The sequence below is a fragment of the Tinamus guttatus genome, unplaced genomic scaffold, assembly GCF_059628265.1.
Source record: "Tinamus guttatus ecotype Peru unplaced genomic scaffold, ASM5962826v1 Tinamus_guttatus_pri_ptg000825l, whole genome shotgun sequence".
NCBI lineage: Eukaryota > Metazoa > Chordata > Aves > Tinamiformes > Tinamidae > Tinamus > Tinamus guttatus.
Window position 1 is genome coordinate 124,510 of NW_028289359.1, and position 14,955 is coordinate 139,464.

The window sequence follows — 14,955 nt, forward strand, 5'->3', positions numbered from 1 at the left end:
TAAGGGAACTCCGTGACACCCAAGGGCCACCCCAAGACCCATCATGGGACCATATAGGTCATGGTGACACCGAAGGGCCACCCCAAGACCCATCATGGGACCATAAGGGATTCTGGTGACACCCAAGGGCCACCCCAAGACCCACGATGGGACCATAAGGAAACTTGGTGACACCCAAAGGCCACCCCAAAACCCATCATGGGACCATATAGGTCATGGTGACACCCAAGGGCCACCCCAAGACACATCATGGGACCACAAGGGATTCTGGTGACACCCAAGGGCCACCCCAAGACCCACGATGGGACCATAAGGGAACTTGGTGACACCCAAAGGCCACCCCAAAACCCATCATGGGACCATATAGGTCATGGTGACACCCAAGGGCCACCCCAAGACCTATGATGGGCCCCCAAAGGGACTTAGGTGCCACCCCAAGACCCATGATGGGACCATAAGGGAACTTGGTGACACCCAAGGGCCACCCCAAGACCCATCATGGGACCATATAGGTCATGGTGACACCCAAGGGCCACCCCAAGACCCATCATGGGACCATAAGGGATTCTGGTGACACCCAAGGGCCACCCCAAGACCCACGATGGGACCATAAGGGAACTTGGTGACACCCAAAGGCCACCCCAAAACCCATCATGGGACCATATAGGTCATGGTGACACCCAAGGGCCACCCCAAGACCCATGATGGGACCCCAAAGGGACTTAGGTGCCTCCCCAAGATCCATGATGGGACCATAAGGGAACTTGGTGACACCCAAGGGCCACCCCAAGACCCATGATGGGACCATATGGGAACTTGGTGACACCCAAGGGCCACCTCAAGCCCCATGATGGGACCACGAGGGAAGTTGGTGACACCCAAGGGCCACCCCAAGGCCTTGGTGTCCCCGCGTGTCCCCAACCTTCTCCGTGGGCCACCCAGACGCCGAGGACGGCGCCCTCCCAAGGGCCACCCCAAGACCCATCATGGGACCCCCAAAGGGACTTAGGTGACACCCCAAAGCCACCCAAAGTCCCATCATGGGACCATAAGGGAACTTGGTGACACCCAAGGGCCACCCCAAGACCCATCATGGGACCTGGTGACACCCAAGGGCCACCCCAAGACCCATGATGGGCCCCCAAAGGGACTTAGGTGCCACCCCAAGACCCATGATGGGACCATAAGGGAACTTGGTGACACCCAAGGGCCACCCCAAGACCCATCATGGGACCATATAGGTCATGGTGACACCCAAGGGCCACCCCAAGACCCATGATGGGACCCCAAAGGGACTTAGGTGCCTCCCCAAGACCCATGATGGGACCATAAGGGAACTTGGTGACACCCAAGGGCCACCCCAAGACCCATCATGAGACCATAAGGGAACTCGGTGACACCCAAGGGCCACCCCAAGACCCATCATGGGACCATATAGGTCATGGTGACACCCAAGGGCCACCTCAAAACCCATCATGAGACCATAAGGGAACTCCATGACACCCAAGGGCCACCCCAAGACCCATGCATGATGGGACCATAAGGGAACTTGGTGACACCCAAGGGCCACCCCAAGACCCATGATGGGACCATATAGGTCATGCTGACACCCAAGGGCCACCCCAAGACCCATGATGGGACCCCAAAGGGACTTAGGTGCCTCCCCAAGACCCATGATGGGACCATAAGGGAACTCGGTGACACCCAAGGGCCACCCCAAGCCCCATGATGGGACCATATGGGAACTTGGTGACACCCAAGGGCCACCCCAAGGCCTTGGTGTCCCCGCGTGTCCCCAACCTTCTCCGTGGGCCACCCAGACGCCGAGGACGGCGCCCTCCATCCCGCGCAGCATCAGCGCCGGCCCCGGCTCCACGCGCACGGTGACGAATCGCGACTCGAAGCGGCCCGAGACGTTGGGCGCCAGCAGCACCTGGGGACCTGGGGACGCCTCTGGGGACACGGGGACACCCACGGGTGACACCGGGGCCATCGAATTGGGGGGAACCCCAAAAACCCCCCGCGAATGGGAGGAATCCAGAGGAACCTCCCAAATTGGGACATCCCAATGCGTTGGGTGACGGTGGCACTTGGGGACACCCCTGGGGACATGGGGACACCTCTGGGGACATGGGGACACCCACGGGTGACACCAGGGCCATCAAATTGGGGGGGACCCCAAAAAACCCCCCGCGAATGGGAGGAATCCAGAGGAACGCCCCAAATTGGGGACATCCCAACGCATTGGGTGACGGTGGCACTTGGGGACACCCCTGGGGACCTGGGGACACCCCTGGGGACATGGGGACACCCATGGGTGACACCAGGGCCATCGAGTTGGGGGGAACCCAAAAAACCCCCCGCGAATGGGAGGAATCCAGAGGAACCCCCCGAATTGGGGACATCCCAACGCGTTGGGTGACGGTGGCACTTGGGGACACCCCTGGGGATGCCTCTGGGGACATGGGGACACCCATGGGTGACACCAGGGCCATCGAATTGGGGGGGACCCCAAAAAACCCCCCGCGAATGGGAGGAATCCAGAGGAATCCCCCGAATTGGGGACATCCCAACGCGTTGGGTGACGGTGGCACTTGGGGACACCCCTGGGGACCTGGGGACATCCCTGGGGACATGGGGACACCCACGGGTGACACCAGGGCCATCAAATTGGGGGGGACCCCAAAAAACCCCCCGCGAATGGGAGGAATCCAGAGGAACCCCCCAAATTGGGGACATCCCAACGCGTTGGGTGACGGTGGCACTTGGGGACATGGGGACACCCCTTGAGGACCTGGGGACATGGGGACACCCCTGGGGACACCCCTGGGGACACGAGATGGGGAGGATCAGGGCACCCACGGGTGACCCCCCCCAAATGGGAGACCCCATCATTAGGGACCCCCAGCACCCCCCATTGTCCCCTGTCCCTCCCAGTGTCCCCAATGTCCCCAGTGTCCCCAATGTCCCCAACGCACCCATCCCAGCAGCGCCAGCAGTTCCCAATGTCCCCAATCCCCCCAATGTCCCCCATGTCCCCAGTGTCCCCCATTGTCCCCAATGCCCCCATTCTCCCAAATGTCCCTAATGTCCCCATTGTCCCCAACTCACCGGTGGCCGCGGGTCCCACCCACCCCAGCAGCGCCAGCAGTTCCCATTCTCCCCAATGTCCCCATTGTCCCCAATGTCCCCATTATCCCCATTGTCCCCAATGTCCCTTATTGTCCCCAACTCACCGGTGGTGGCAGGTCCCACCCACCCCAGCAGCGCCAGCAGTTCCCAATGTCCCCAATGTCCCCATTGTCCCCAATGCCCCCCATGTCCCCATTGTCCCCGATGTCCCCATTGTCCCCAATGTCCCCAACTCACCGGTGGCGGCAGGTCCCACCCACCCCAGCAGCGCCAGCAGTTCCCAATGTCCCCAATGTCCCCAATGTCCCTGTTATCCCCATTGTCCCCAATGTCCCCCATGTCCCCAATGTCCCCATTATCCCAATGTCCCCATTATCCCCAATGCCCCCCATGTCCCCATTGTCCCCAATGTCCCCAATGTCCCCAATGTCCCCATTATCCCCATTGTCCCCAATGTCCCCATTGTCCCCAATGTCCCCAATGTCCCCATTATCCCCATTGTCCCCAATGTCCCCAATGCCCCCATGTCCCCAATGTCCCCAATCCCCTCAATCCTCCCAATGTCCCCATTGTCCCCAATGTCCCCATTATCCCCATTGTCCCCAATGTCCCTTATTGTCCCCAACTCACCGGTGGCCGCAGGTCCCACCCACCCCAGCAGGGCCAGCAGTTCCCATTGTCCCCAACGCCCCCCATGTCCCCATTGTCCCCAATGTCCCCATTGTCCCTGATGTCCCCATTGTCCCCATTATCCCCATTGTCCCCAATGTCCCCAATGTCCCCAACTCACCGGTGGCCGCGGGTCCCACCCACCCCAGCAGCGCCATCAATTGACACCCGTTGCAGACCCCCAGGCTGAAGGTGTCCGGGCGCCTCCGGAAGGCGTCGAGGGCGCCGCGCGCCCGCGCGTTAAACGTCACCGCGGCCGCCCAACCTGCGCCAAAACCGCCCCGATTCACCCCAAAACCGCTTCGCCACGAAACGAGCTCCAGAACGAGCCCAAACACGCCCCGATTCCGCCCAAAAAGCCCCATTTTGCGCCCCTTTTTCTCCACGCTGGAATCGCAGGGAATAGACCCAAATTTGCACCCCGAATCTGCAGGATTTGCCCCAAATTCTGCTCTGAATTGAGCCCGGATGGGAGATGGGGTCCCAAAATCCGCTTGAATGGCCCCAAAATGGGGATGGCTGGGGGGATGACTAAGGGAGCCCAAAATCTCCCGAATTGTCCCCAAAATGGGAAGGGGGGTTCAAGGAGGCCCAAAATCACCCAAATTAACCCCAAAATGGGAAAGGAAGGTTCAAGGAGCCCCAAAATCACCGGAATCATCCCCAAAATGGGAAGGGGCATTAAAGGAGCCCCAAAATCACCCAAATCATCCCCAAAATGGGAAGGGAGGTTCAAGGAGCCCCAAAACCACCCGAACCATCCCAAAATGGGAAAGGAAGGTTCAAGGAGCCCCAAAATCACCAAATCATCCCCAAAATGGGAAAGGAAGGTTCAAGGAGCCCCAAAACCACCGGAATCGTCCCCAAAATGGGAAGGGAGGTTCAAGGAGCCCCAAAATCACCCAAATCATCCCCAAAATGGGAAGGGAGGTTCAAGGAGCCCCAAAATCACCCGAATCATCCCCAAAATGGGAAAGGGGATTCAAGGAGCCCCAAAACCACCCGGATCGTCCCCAAAATGAGAAAGGAAGGTTCAAGGAGCCCCAAAACCACCGGAATCGTCCCCAAAATGGGAAGGGGCATTAAAGGAGCCCCAAAATCACCCAAATCATCCCCAAAATGGGAAGGGAGGTTCAAGGACCCCCAAAATCACCCGAATCATCCCCAAAATGGGAAAGGGGATTCAAGGAGCCCCAAAACCACCCGGATCGTCCCCATAATGAGAAATGAAGGTTCAAGGAGCCCCAAAACCACCCGAATCATCCCCAAAATGGGAAGGGGCATTAAAGGAGCCCCAAAATCACCCAAATCATCCCCAAAATGGAAGGGAGGTTCAAGGAGCCCAAAACCACCCGAACCATCCCCAAAATGGGAAAGGAAGGTTCAAGGAGCCCCAAAATCACCCAAATCATCCCAAAATGGGAAAGGAAGGTTCAAGGAGCCCCAAAACCACCGGAATCGTCCCCAAAATGGGAAGGAGGTTCAAGGAGCCCCAAAATCACCCAAATCATCCCCAAAATGGGAAGGGAGGTTCAAGGAGCCCCAAAATCACCCGAATCATCCCCAAAATGGGAAAGGGGATTCAAGGAGCCCCAAAACCACCCGGATCGTCCCAAAATGAGAAAGGAAGGTTCAAGGAGCCCAAAACCACCGGAATCGTCCCCAAAATGGGAAGGGGCATTAAAGGAGCCCCAAAATCACCCAAATCATCCCCAAAATGGGAAGGGAGGTTCAAGGACCCCCAAAATCACCCGAATCATCCCCAAAATGGGAAAGGGGATTCAAGGAGCCCCAAAACCACCCGGATCGTCCCCATAATGAGAAATGAAGGTTCAAGGAGCCCCAAAACCACCCGAATCACCCCCAAAATGGGAAGGGAGGTTCAAGGAGCCCCAAAATCACCAAAATCATCCCCAAAATGGGAAGGGGGGTTCAAGGAGCCCCAAAACACCCGAATCATCCCCAAAATGGGAAAGGAAGGTTCAAGGAGCCCCAAAACCACCCGAATTGTCCTCAAAATGGGAAGGGGGATTCAAGGAGACCCAAAACCACCCGGATTGTCCCCAAAATGGGAAAGGAAGGTTCAAGGAGCCCAAAACCACCCGGAATCGTCCCCAAAATGGGAAGGGGCATTAAAGGAGCCCCAAAATCACCCAAATCATCCCCAAAATGGGAAGGGAGGTTCAAGGACCCCCAAAATCACCCGAATCGTCCCCAAAATGGGAAAGGAAGGTTCAAGGAGCCCCAAAATCACCCGAATCATCCCCAAAATGGGAAAGGGGATTCAAGGAGCCCCAAAACCACCCGGATTGTCCCAAAATGGAAAGGGGATTCAAGGAGCCCCAAAACCACCCAAATCGTCCCTAAAATGGGAAGGGGCATTAAAGGAGCCCCAAAATCACCCAAATCATCCCCAAAATGGGAAGGAGGTTCAAGGACCCCCAAAATCACCCAAATCATCCCCAAAATGGGAAAGGGGATTCAAGGAGCCCCAAACCACCCGGATCGTCCCCAAAATGAGAAATGAAGGTTTAAGGAGCCCCAAAACCACCGGAATCGTCCCCAAAAACGCACCCTTGGCCGAGCCCAGGACGTCGGCGTAGCTGAAGCCCCCGACGAACACGAGGCCCCGGAAGGCGTCGAGGGCGATGGTCCCCGAGCAAAGGTCCTCGGTGGTGACGTCCCAGACCTGCGCGCCCGGACGCCTGGGCCCCTCTGGCCTCGATATTGGGGGTCCCTCCCGCCCCGGACGCCTGGGCCCTTCCCAATGGGGTCCCTATGGCCCCGGACGCCTGGGCCCCTCCGGCCTCGATACTGGGGGTCCCTCCCGTCCCGGACGCCTGGGCCCTTCCCAATGGGGTCCCTATGGCCCCGGACGCCTGGGCCCCTCTGGCCTCGATATTGGGGGTCCCTCCCGCCCCGGACGCCTGGGCCCTTCCCAATGGGGTCTCTATGGCCCCGGACGCCTGGGCCCCTCCTGGCCTTGATATTGGGGGTCCCTCCAGCCCCGGACGCCTGGGCCCTTCCCAATGGGGTCCCTATGGCCCCGGACGCCTGGGCCCCTCCTGGCCTTGATATTGGGGGTCCCTCCCACCCCGGACGCCTGGGCCCTTCCCAATGGGGTTCCTATGGCCCCGGGCGCCTGGGCCCCTCCGGCCTCGATACTGGGGGTCCCTCCCGCCCCGGACGCCTGGGCCCTTCCCAATGGGGTCTCTATGGCCCCGGACGCCTGGGCCCCTCCTGGCCTTGATATTGGGGGTCCCTCCCGCCCCGGACGCCTGGGCCCTTCCCAATGGGGTCCCTATGGCCCCGGACGCCTGGGCCCCTCTGGCCTCGATATTGGGGGTCCCTCCCGCCCCGGACGCCTGGGCCCTTCCCAATGGGGTCCCTATCGGACGCCTGGGCCCCTCCGGCCTCGATACTGGGGGTCCCTCCCGCCCCGGACGCCTGGGCCCTTCCCAATGGGGTCCCTTTGGCCCCGGACGCCTGGGCCCCTCCGGCCTCGATATTGGGGGTCCCTCCCGCCCCGGACGCCTGGGCCCTTCCCAATGGGGTCCCTATGGCCCCGGACGCCTGGGCCCCTCCTGGCCTTGATATTGGGGGTCCCTCCCGCCCCGGACGCCTGGGCCCTTCCCAATGGGGTCCCTATGGCCCCGGACGCCTGGGCCCCTCCTGGCCTTGATATTGGGGGTCCCTCCCGCCCCGGACGCCTGGGCCCTTCCCAATGGGGTCCCTATGGCCCCGGACGCCTGGGCCCCTCGGGATTCAGATGGCGGGGGGGGGTCCCGGACGCCTGGGCCCTTCCCAATGGGGTCCTTATGGCCCCGGACGCCTGGGCCCCTCGGGATTCAGATGGCGGGGGGGGGTCCCGGACGCCTGGGCTCTTCCCAATGGGGTCCCTTTGGCCCCGGACGCCTGGGCCCCTCTGGCCTCGATATTGGGGGTCCCTCCAGCCCCGGACGCCTGGGCCCTTCCCAATGGGGACCCTCCAGCCCCGGACGCCTGGGCCCCTCTGGCCTCGATATTGGGGGTCCCTCCCGTCCCGGACGCCTGGGCCCTTCCCAATGGGATCCCTATGGCCCCGGACGCCTGGGCCCCTCCCGGCCTCGATATTGGGGGGTCCCTCCCGTCCCGGACGCCTGGGCCCTTCCCAATGGGGTCCCTATGGCCCCGGACGCCTGGGCCCCTCCGGCCTCGATATTGGGGGTCCCTCCCGCCCCGGACGCCTGGGCCCTTCCCAATGGGGTCCCTATGGCCCCGGACGCCTGGGCCCCTACCTGGAACCCGGCCATGACGAAGGCGGCCGCCATCTCGCGGTCCCCGTTGCTGCCCTCCTCCCGCACGACGGCCACGCGGGGCCCCGGCAGCTCTGGGGGGGGGACGGGGGGGGTCATATAGGGACCCCCCCATAACTGTGGGGTGACCCCCATAACCCCCCCCCTAACCATGGGGTGATCCCCCCCATAACCGTGGGGTGACCCCATAACCCCTCCCATAACCCCCCCCAACCATGGGGTGATCCCCCCTATAACCGTGGGGTGACCCCATAACCCCCCAATGTGCCACCTTGGACCCCCCCCAATGAGCCCCCCATAAACCCCCAGAGACCCCCCCCATAGATCCCCCCCCCATCAGGACCCCCCCAATATCCCATAACCCCCCCCCAGGGACCCCCATAACCTCCCAGGGACCCCCAAAATCCCCAGGGACCCCCCCATAAACCCCCAATACCCCAGGGACCCCCCTGGATCCCCCTTATGGACCCCTATAACCCCCCAGGGACCCCCAATATCCCATAACCCCACCCAGGGACCCCCAAAAATCCCCAGGGACCCCCCAATACCCCAGAGACCCCCATAACCCCCTGGATCCCCCTTTATGGGGGATCCCCCCCCATATCAGGGCCCCCTGCACCCCATTACTCCCCCATATCAGGGTGCCCCCCTGTGACCAACTACCCCCATATAAGGGGGTCCCCCCCCCATATTAGGGTGCCCCCCCCATAACCACCCCATATAAGGTGTCTCCCCCCCCCCCATATCAGGGTGCCCCCCCCCATATAAGGGGTCCCCCCCCAATCAGGGTGCCCCCCATGACCATATAAGGGGTCCCCCCCATATAAGGGTCCCCCCCCCATATAAGGGGTCCCCCCCAATCAGGGTGCCCCCCCATGACCATATAAGGGGTCCCCCCATATAAGGGGTCCCCTCCCATATAAGGAGCCCCCCAAATCAGGGTGCCCCCCATAACCCCCCCATATAAGGGTCCCCCCCCATATAAGGGGTCCCCCCCCATATCAGGGTGCCCCCCATGACCATATAAGGGGTCCCCCCCATATAAGGGCCCCCCCCCCATATAAGGGGTCCCCCCCCCATCAGGGTGCCCCCCATGACCATATAAGGGGTCCCCCCCATATAAGGTCCCCCCCATATAAGGGGTCCCCCCCATATCAGGGTGCCCCCCATGACCATATAAGGGGCCCCCCCATATAAGGGGTCACCCCCATATAAAGGCCCCCCCCATATAAGGGGTCCCCCCCCATATCAGGGTGCCCCCCCATGACCATATAAGGGGCCCCCCCATATAAGGGGTCCCCCCCCATAACCCACCCCCCCCATATAAGGGGGTCCCCCCCATATCAGGGTGCCCCCATAACCAACCCCCCCATATAAGGGGTCCCCCCCATATCAGGGTGCCCCCCATGACCATATAAGGGGTTCCCCCCATATAAGGGGTCCCCCCTGCATATCAGGGTGTCCCCCCATAACCCTCCCATATAAGGGATTTCCCCCCCCAATATAAGGGGTCTCCCCCCCTCATATCGGGGGGTTCCCCCCCCCAACTCACCCATGACCCCCCGCGGCACCGGGGGGGCTTCGGGGGGCGCCCGGTACCGGGGCCCGGTTCTTTGGGCCAACTCGGCCTCCTCCTGGTCCACGCAGGAGGCCGCGGCCTGGACCCGCTCCAGGGCGAAGCTGGTGGCCTCCCAGAGCCCCCGCAGGGTCCCCACGGGCTCCGCGAGGACCTCGGTGTCACCCAGGGCCACCTGGACCTGGTGGCACCAGAACATGCTAAGGACATGCTAAGGACATGCTAAGGACATGCTAAGGACCCATGAAAATGGGGACCTCCTAGAGGCCCAGGAGGGTCCCCATGGGCTCCATAAGGACCTCGGTGTCACCCAGGGCCACCTGGACCTGGTGGCACCAAAACATGCTAAGAACATGCTAAGAACATGCTAAGAACATGCTAAGGACATGCTAAGGACACGCGAAAATGGGAGCCTCCTAGAGGCCCAGGAGGGTCCCCATGGGCTCCATGAGGACTGGGGTGTCACCCAGGGCCACCTGGACCTGGTGGGGACACAACATCCTAAGGACATGCTAAGAACATGCTAAGGACACGCGAAGCTGGGGGCCTCCCAGAGCCCCCGCAGGGTCCCCACGGGCTCCATAAGGACCTCGGTGTCACCCAGGGCCACCTGGACCTGATGGGACCAAAACATGCTAAGGACATGCTAAGGACATGCTAAGGACACGCGAAAATGGGGGCCTCCTAGAGGCCCCGGAGGGTCCCCACGGGCTCCATGAGGACCGGGGTGTCACCCACGGCCACCTGGACCTGGTGGCACAAGAACATGCTAAGAACATGCTAAGAACATGCTAAGGACATGTGAAACTGGGAGCCTCCCAGAGGGTCCCCACAAGGACCGGGGTGTCACCCAGGGCCACCTGGACCTGGTGGGACCAGAACATGCTAAGAACATGCTAAGAACATGCTAAGGACATGCTAAGGACATGCTAAGGACCCATGAAAATGGGGGCCTCCTAGAGGCCCAGGAGGGTCCCCATGGGCTCCATGAGGACACGGGCTCCATGAGGACCTCGGTGTCACCCAGGGCCACCTGGACCTGGTGGCACCAAAACATGCTAAGAACATGCTAAGAACATGCTAAGGACCCACTAAGGACACACAGACATGCTAAGGACACACTAAGGACATGCTAAGGACTGCATACATGTCCCTCAATGTCCCCCCATGTCCCCATGTCCCTCCATGTCCCCAATGTCCCTCCATGTCCCAAATGTCCCCATGTTCCCATGTCCTTCCATGTCCCCCCATGTCCCTTCCATGTCCCCAATGTCCCTCCGTGTCCCCCATGTCCCCCCAATGTCCCTCTATGTCCCCAACGTCCCTCCATGTCCCCTATGTCCCCAATGTCCCTCCATGTCCCCAATGTCCCTCCCTGTCTCCCCCATGTCCCTCCATGTCCCCATGTCCCCAATGTCCCTCTATGTCCCCAATGTCCCTCCATGTCCCCCATGTCCCTCCATGTCCCCAATGTCCCTCCATGTCCCCATGTCCCTCCATGTCCCTCCATGTCCCCAATGTCCCTCCCTGTCTCCCCCATGTCCCTCCATGTCCCCATGTCCCCAATGTCCCTCTATGTCCCCAATGTCCCTCCATGTCCCCAATGTCCCTCCATGTCCCCAATGTCCCTCCCTGTCTCCCCCATGTCCCTCCATGTCCCCATGTCCCCAATGTCCCTCTATGTCCCCAATGTCCCTCCATGTCCCCCATGTCCCTCCATGTCCCCAATGTCCCTCCATGTCCCCATGTCCCTCCATGTCCCTCCATGTCCCCAATGTCCCTCCCTGTCTCCCCCATGTCCCTCCATGTCCCCATGTCCCCAATGTCCCTCTATGTCCCCAATGTCCCTCCATGTCCCCAATGTCCCTCCATGTCCCCAATGTCCCCATGTCCCTCCATGTCCCCAATGTCCCCCCATGTCCCCATGTCCCCCCGTCTCACCATGGCCTGGGGACCTTGGGGACCGCTGTGGCCCAGGGACAGGCACTGGACGCCGCTGGCCCGATAGCGCCGGGTCACGGCCACCGCGTCCCCTTCGGCCACCTCCAGGAGCAGCCCCGGCTCCTCGGCGAACAGGACGGCCAGCGCTGCGGGGACATGGGGACATTGGGGACATGGGGATGTGGGGACATGGGGACACTGGGATATGGGGACATTGGGACATTGGGACATGGGGACAGGCGGACATGGGATATGGGGACACGGGGACATGGGGACATTGGGGACATTGGGACGTGGGGACATGGGGACACTGGGATATGGGGACATGGGGACATTGGGACATGGGGACATGGGGACAGGCGGACATGGGATATGGGGACACGGGGACATGGGGACATTGGGGACATTGGGACGTGGGGACATGGGGACACTGGGATATGGGGACATGGGGACATTGGGACATGGGGACATGGGGACAGGCAGACATGGGATATGGGGACACGGGGACATGGGGACATTGGGGACATTGGGGACACGGGAACATGGGGATATGGGGACACGGGAACATGGGGACACAGAGACATGGGGACATTGGGACACTGGGACGTGGGGACATGGGGATATGGGACATGGGGACGTGGGGACATGGGGATATGGGGACATGGGGATATGGGGACATGGGGATAAGGGACATTGGGACACGGGGACATGGGGACGTGGGGACATGGGGACACGGGGACATGGGGACATGGGACGTGGGGATATGGGGACATGGGGATATGGAGACATGGGGACATTGGGGACAAAGGGACATGAGGATGTGGGGACATGGGGACACCGGGACATGGGGACACGGGGACATGGGGACACTGGGACATGGGGATATGGGGACATGGGGATATGGGGACATGGGACACGGGGACATGGGGACATGGGGACACCAGGACATGGGGACACAGGGACATGGGGATATGGGGACACGGGAACATGGGGACACTGGGACATGGGGACGTGGGGACATGGGGACATGAGGAGGTGGGGACATGAGGATGTGGGGACATGGGGACACCAGGACATGGGGACATTGGGACACGGGGACATGGGGACACTGGGACATGGGGACACCAGGACATGGAAACATGGAGACATGGGGACACGGGCATGGGGAGGTGGCTGACAGGTCTTCCAGGTTGCATGTCCCCAAGGTGGGATGTCCCCAAAGCTAGATGTCCCCCATGTCGATGTCCCCAAGGTTGGATGTCCCCCAGGTTGATGTCACCATGATGGGATGTCCCCATGGTGGGATGTCCCCAAGGTGGGATGTCCCCAAGGCTAGATGTCCCCCATGTTGATGTCTCCAAGGTTGGATGTCCCCCAGGTTGATGTCACCAAGATGGAATGTCCCCATGGTGGGATGTCCCCAAGGTTGGATGTCCCCAAGATGGGATGTCCCTACGGTGGGATGTCCCCAAGGTTGATGTCCCCAAGATGGAATGTCCCCAAGGCTGCATGTCCCCCATGTCGATGTCCCCAAGGTTGGATGTCCCCCAGGTTGATGTCACCATGATGGGATGTCCCCAGGATGAATGTCCCCCACATTGACAGCCCCAAGGCGGGCTGTCCCCAAGGTTGGATGTCCCCAAGGCTGGATGTCCCTCATGTTGATGTCCCCAAGGTTGGATGTCCCCCAGGTTGATGTCACCATGATGGGATGTCCCCAGGATGAATGTCCCCCACATTGACGTCCCCAAGGCGGGCTGTCCCCAAGGCTGGATGTCCCCCAGGTTGATGTCACCAAGATGGAATGTCCCCATGGTGGGATGTCCCCAAGGTTGGATGTCCCCAAGATGGGATGTCCCTATGGTGGGATGTCCCCAAGGTTGATGTCCCCAAGATGGAATGTCCCCAAGGCTGCATGTCCCCCATGTCGATGTCCCCAAGGTTGGATGTCCCCCAGGTTGATGTCACCATGATGGGATGTCCCCAGAATGAATGTCCCCCACATTGACGTCCCCAAGGCGGGCTGTCCCCAAGGTTGGATGTCCCCAAGGCTGGATGTCCCCCATGTTGATGTCTCCAAGGTTGGATGTCCCCCATGTTCATGTCCCCAACATGGAATGTCCCCAACGCTGCATGTCCCCCACATTGACAGCCCCAAGGCGGGCTGTCCCCAAGGTTGGATGTCCCCAAGGCTGGATGTCCCTCATGTTGATGTCCCCAAGATGGAATGTCCCCACCAATCCCATGGTGGGATGTCCCCAAGGTGGGATGTCCCCAAGACTGGATGTCCCCCATGTCAATGTCCCCAAGGTTGGATGTCCCCCAGGTTGATGTCACCAAGATGGGATGTCCCTATGGTGGGATGTCCCCAAGGTTGGACGTCCCCAAGGCTGAATGTCCCCCATGTTGATGTCTTCAAGGTGGGATGTCCCCAAGACTGGATGTCCCCCAGGTTGAATGTTCCCAAGATGGGATGTCCCCATGGTGGGATGTCCCCAAGGTTTGATGTCCCCAAGCTTGGATGTCCCCCATGTTCATGTCCCCAACATGGAATGTCCCCAAGGCTGCATGTCCCCCACATTGACAGCCCCAAGGCGGGCTGTCCCCAAGGTTGGATGTCCCCAAGGCTGGATGTCCCCCATGTTGATGTCTCCAAGGTTGGATGTCCCCCAGGTTGATGTCACCATGATGGGATGTCCCCAGGATGGAATGTCCCCAAGGCTGTATGTCCCCCACATTGACGTCCCCAAGGCTGGATGTCCCCAAGGTTGGATGTCTCCCATGTTGATGTCCCCCAGTGGGACCTTCCCAAGGTGGGATGTCCCCAAGGCTGGATGTCCCTCAGGTTGATGTCCCCAAGGTGGGATGTCCCCAAGGCTGGATGTCTCCCATATTGATGTCCCCAAGGCTAGATGCCCCCCATGTCGATGTCCCCAAGGTTGGATGTCCCCCAGGTTGATGTCACCAAGATGGAATGTCCCCATGGTGGGATGTCCCCAAGGTTGGATGTCCCCAAGATGGGATGTCCCTATGATGGGATGTCCCCAAGGTTGATGTCCCCAAGATGGAATGTCCCCAAGGCTGCATGTCCCCCATGTCGATGTCCCCAAGGTTGGATGTCCCCCAGGTTGATGTCACCATGATGGGATGTCCCCAGGATGAATGTCCCCCACATTGACGTCCCCAAGGCAGGCTGTCCCCAAGGCTGGATGTCCCCAAGGCTGGATGTCCCTCATGCTGATGTCCCCAAGGTTGGATGTCCCCCAGGTTGATGTCACCATGATGGGATGTCCCCAGGATGAATGTCCCCCACATTGACGTCCCCAAGGCGGGCTGTCCCCA

At 60.8% G+C, this 14,955-nt stretch overlaps 1 protein-coding gene across 1 annotated transcript in view; it reads right to left on the minus strand.

Annotated features, from left to right (window-relative positions):
* Positions 1-10,356: 10,356 nt before the first annotated feature.
* LOC104580506 (phosphoribosylformylglycinamidine synthase) overlaps positions 10,357-14,955 on the minus strand; it is a 60,500-nt gene continuing 55,901 nt past the window's right edge. Inside the window, 2 exon segments of the mRNA XM_088537613.1 lie at positions 10,357-10,422; positions 11,614-11,759. Coding sequence (XP_088393739.1) covers positions 10,357-10,422; positions 11,614-11,759 — 212 coding nt within the window.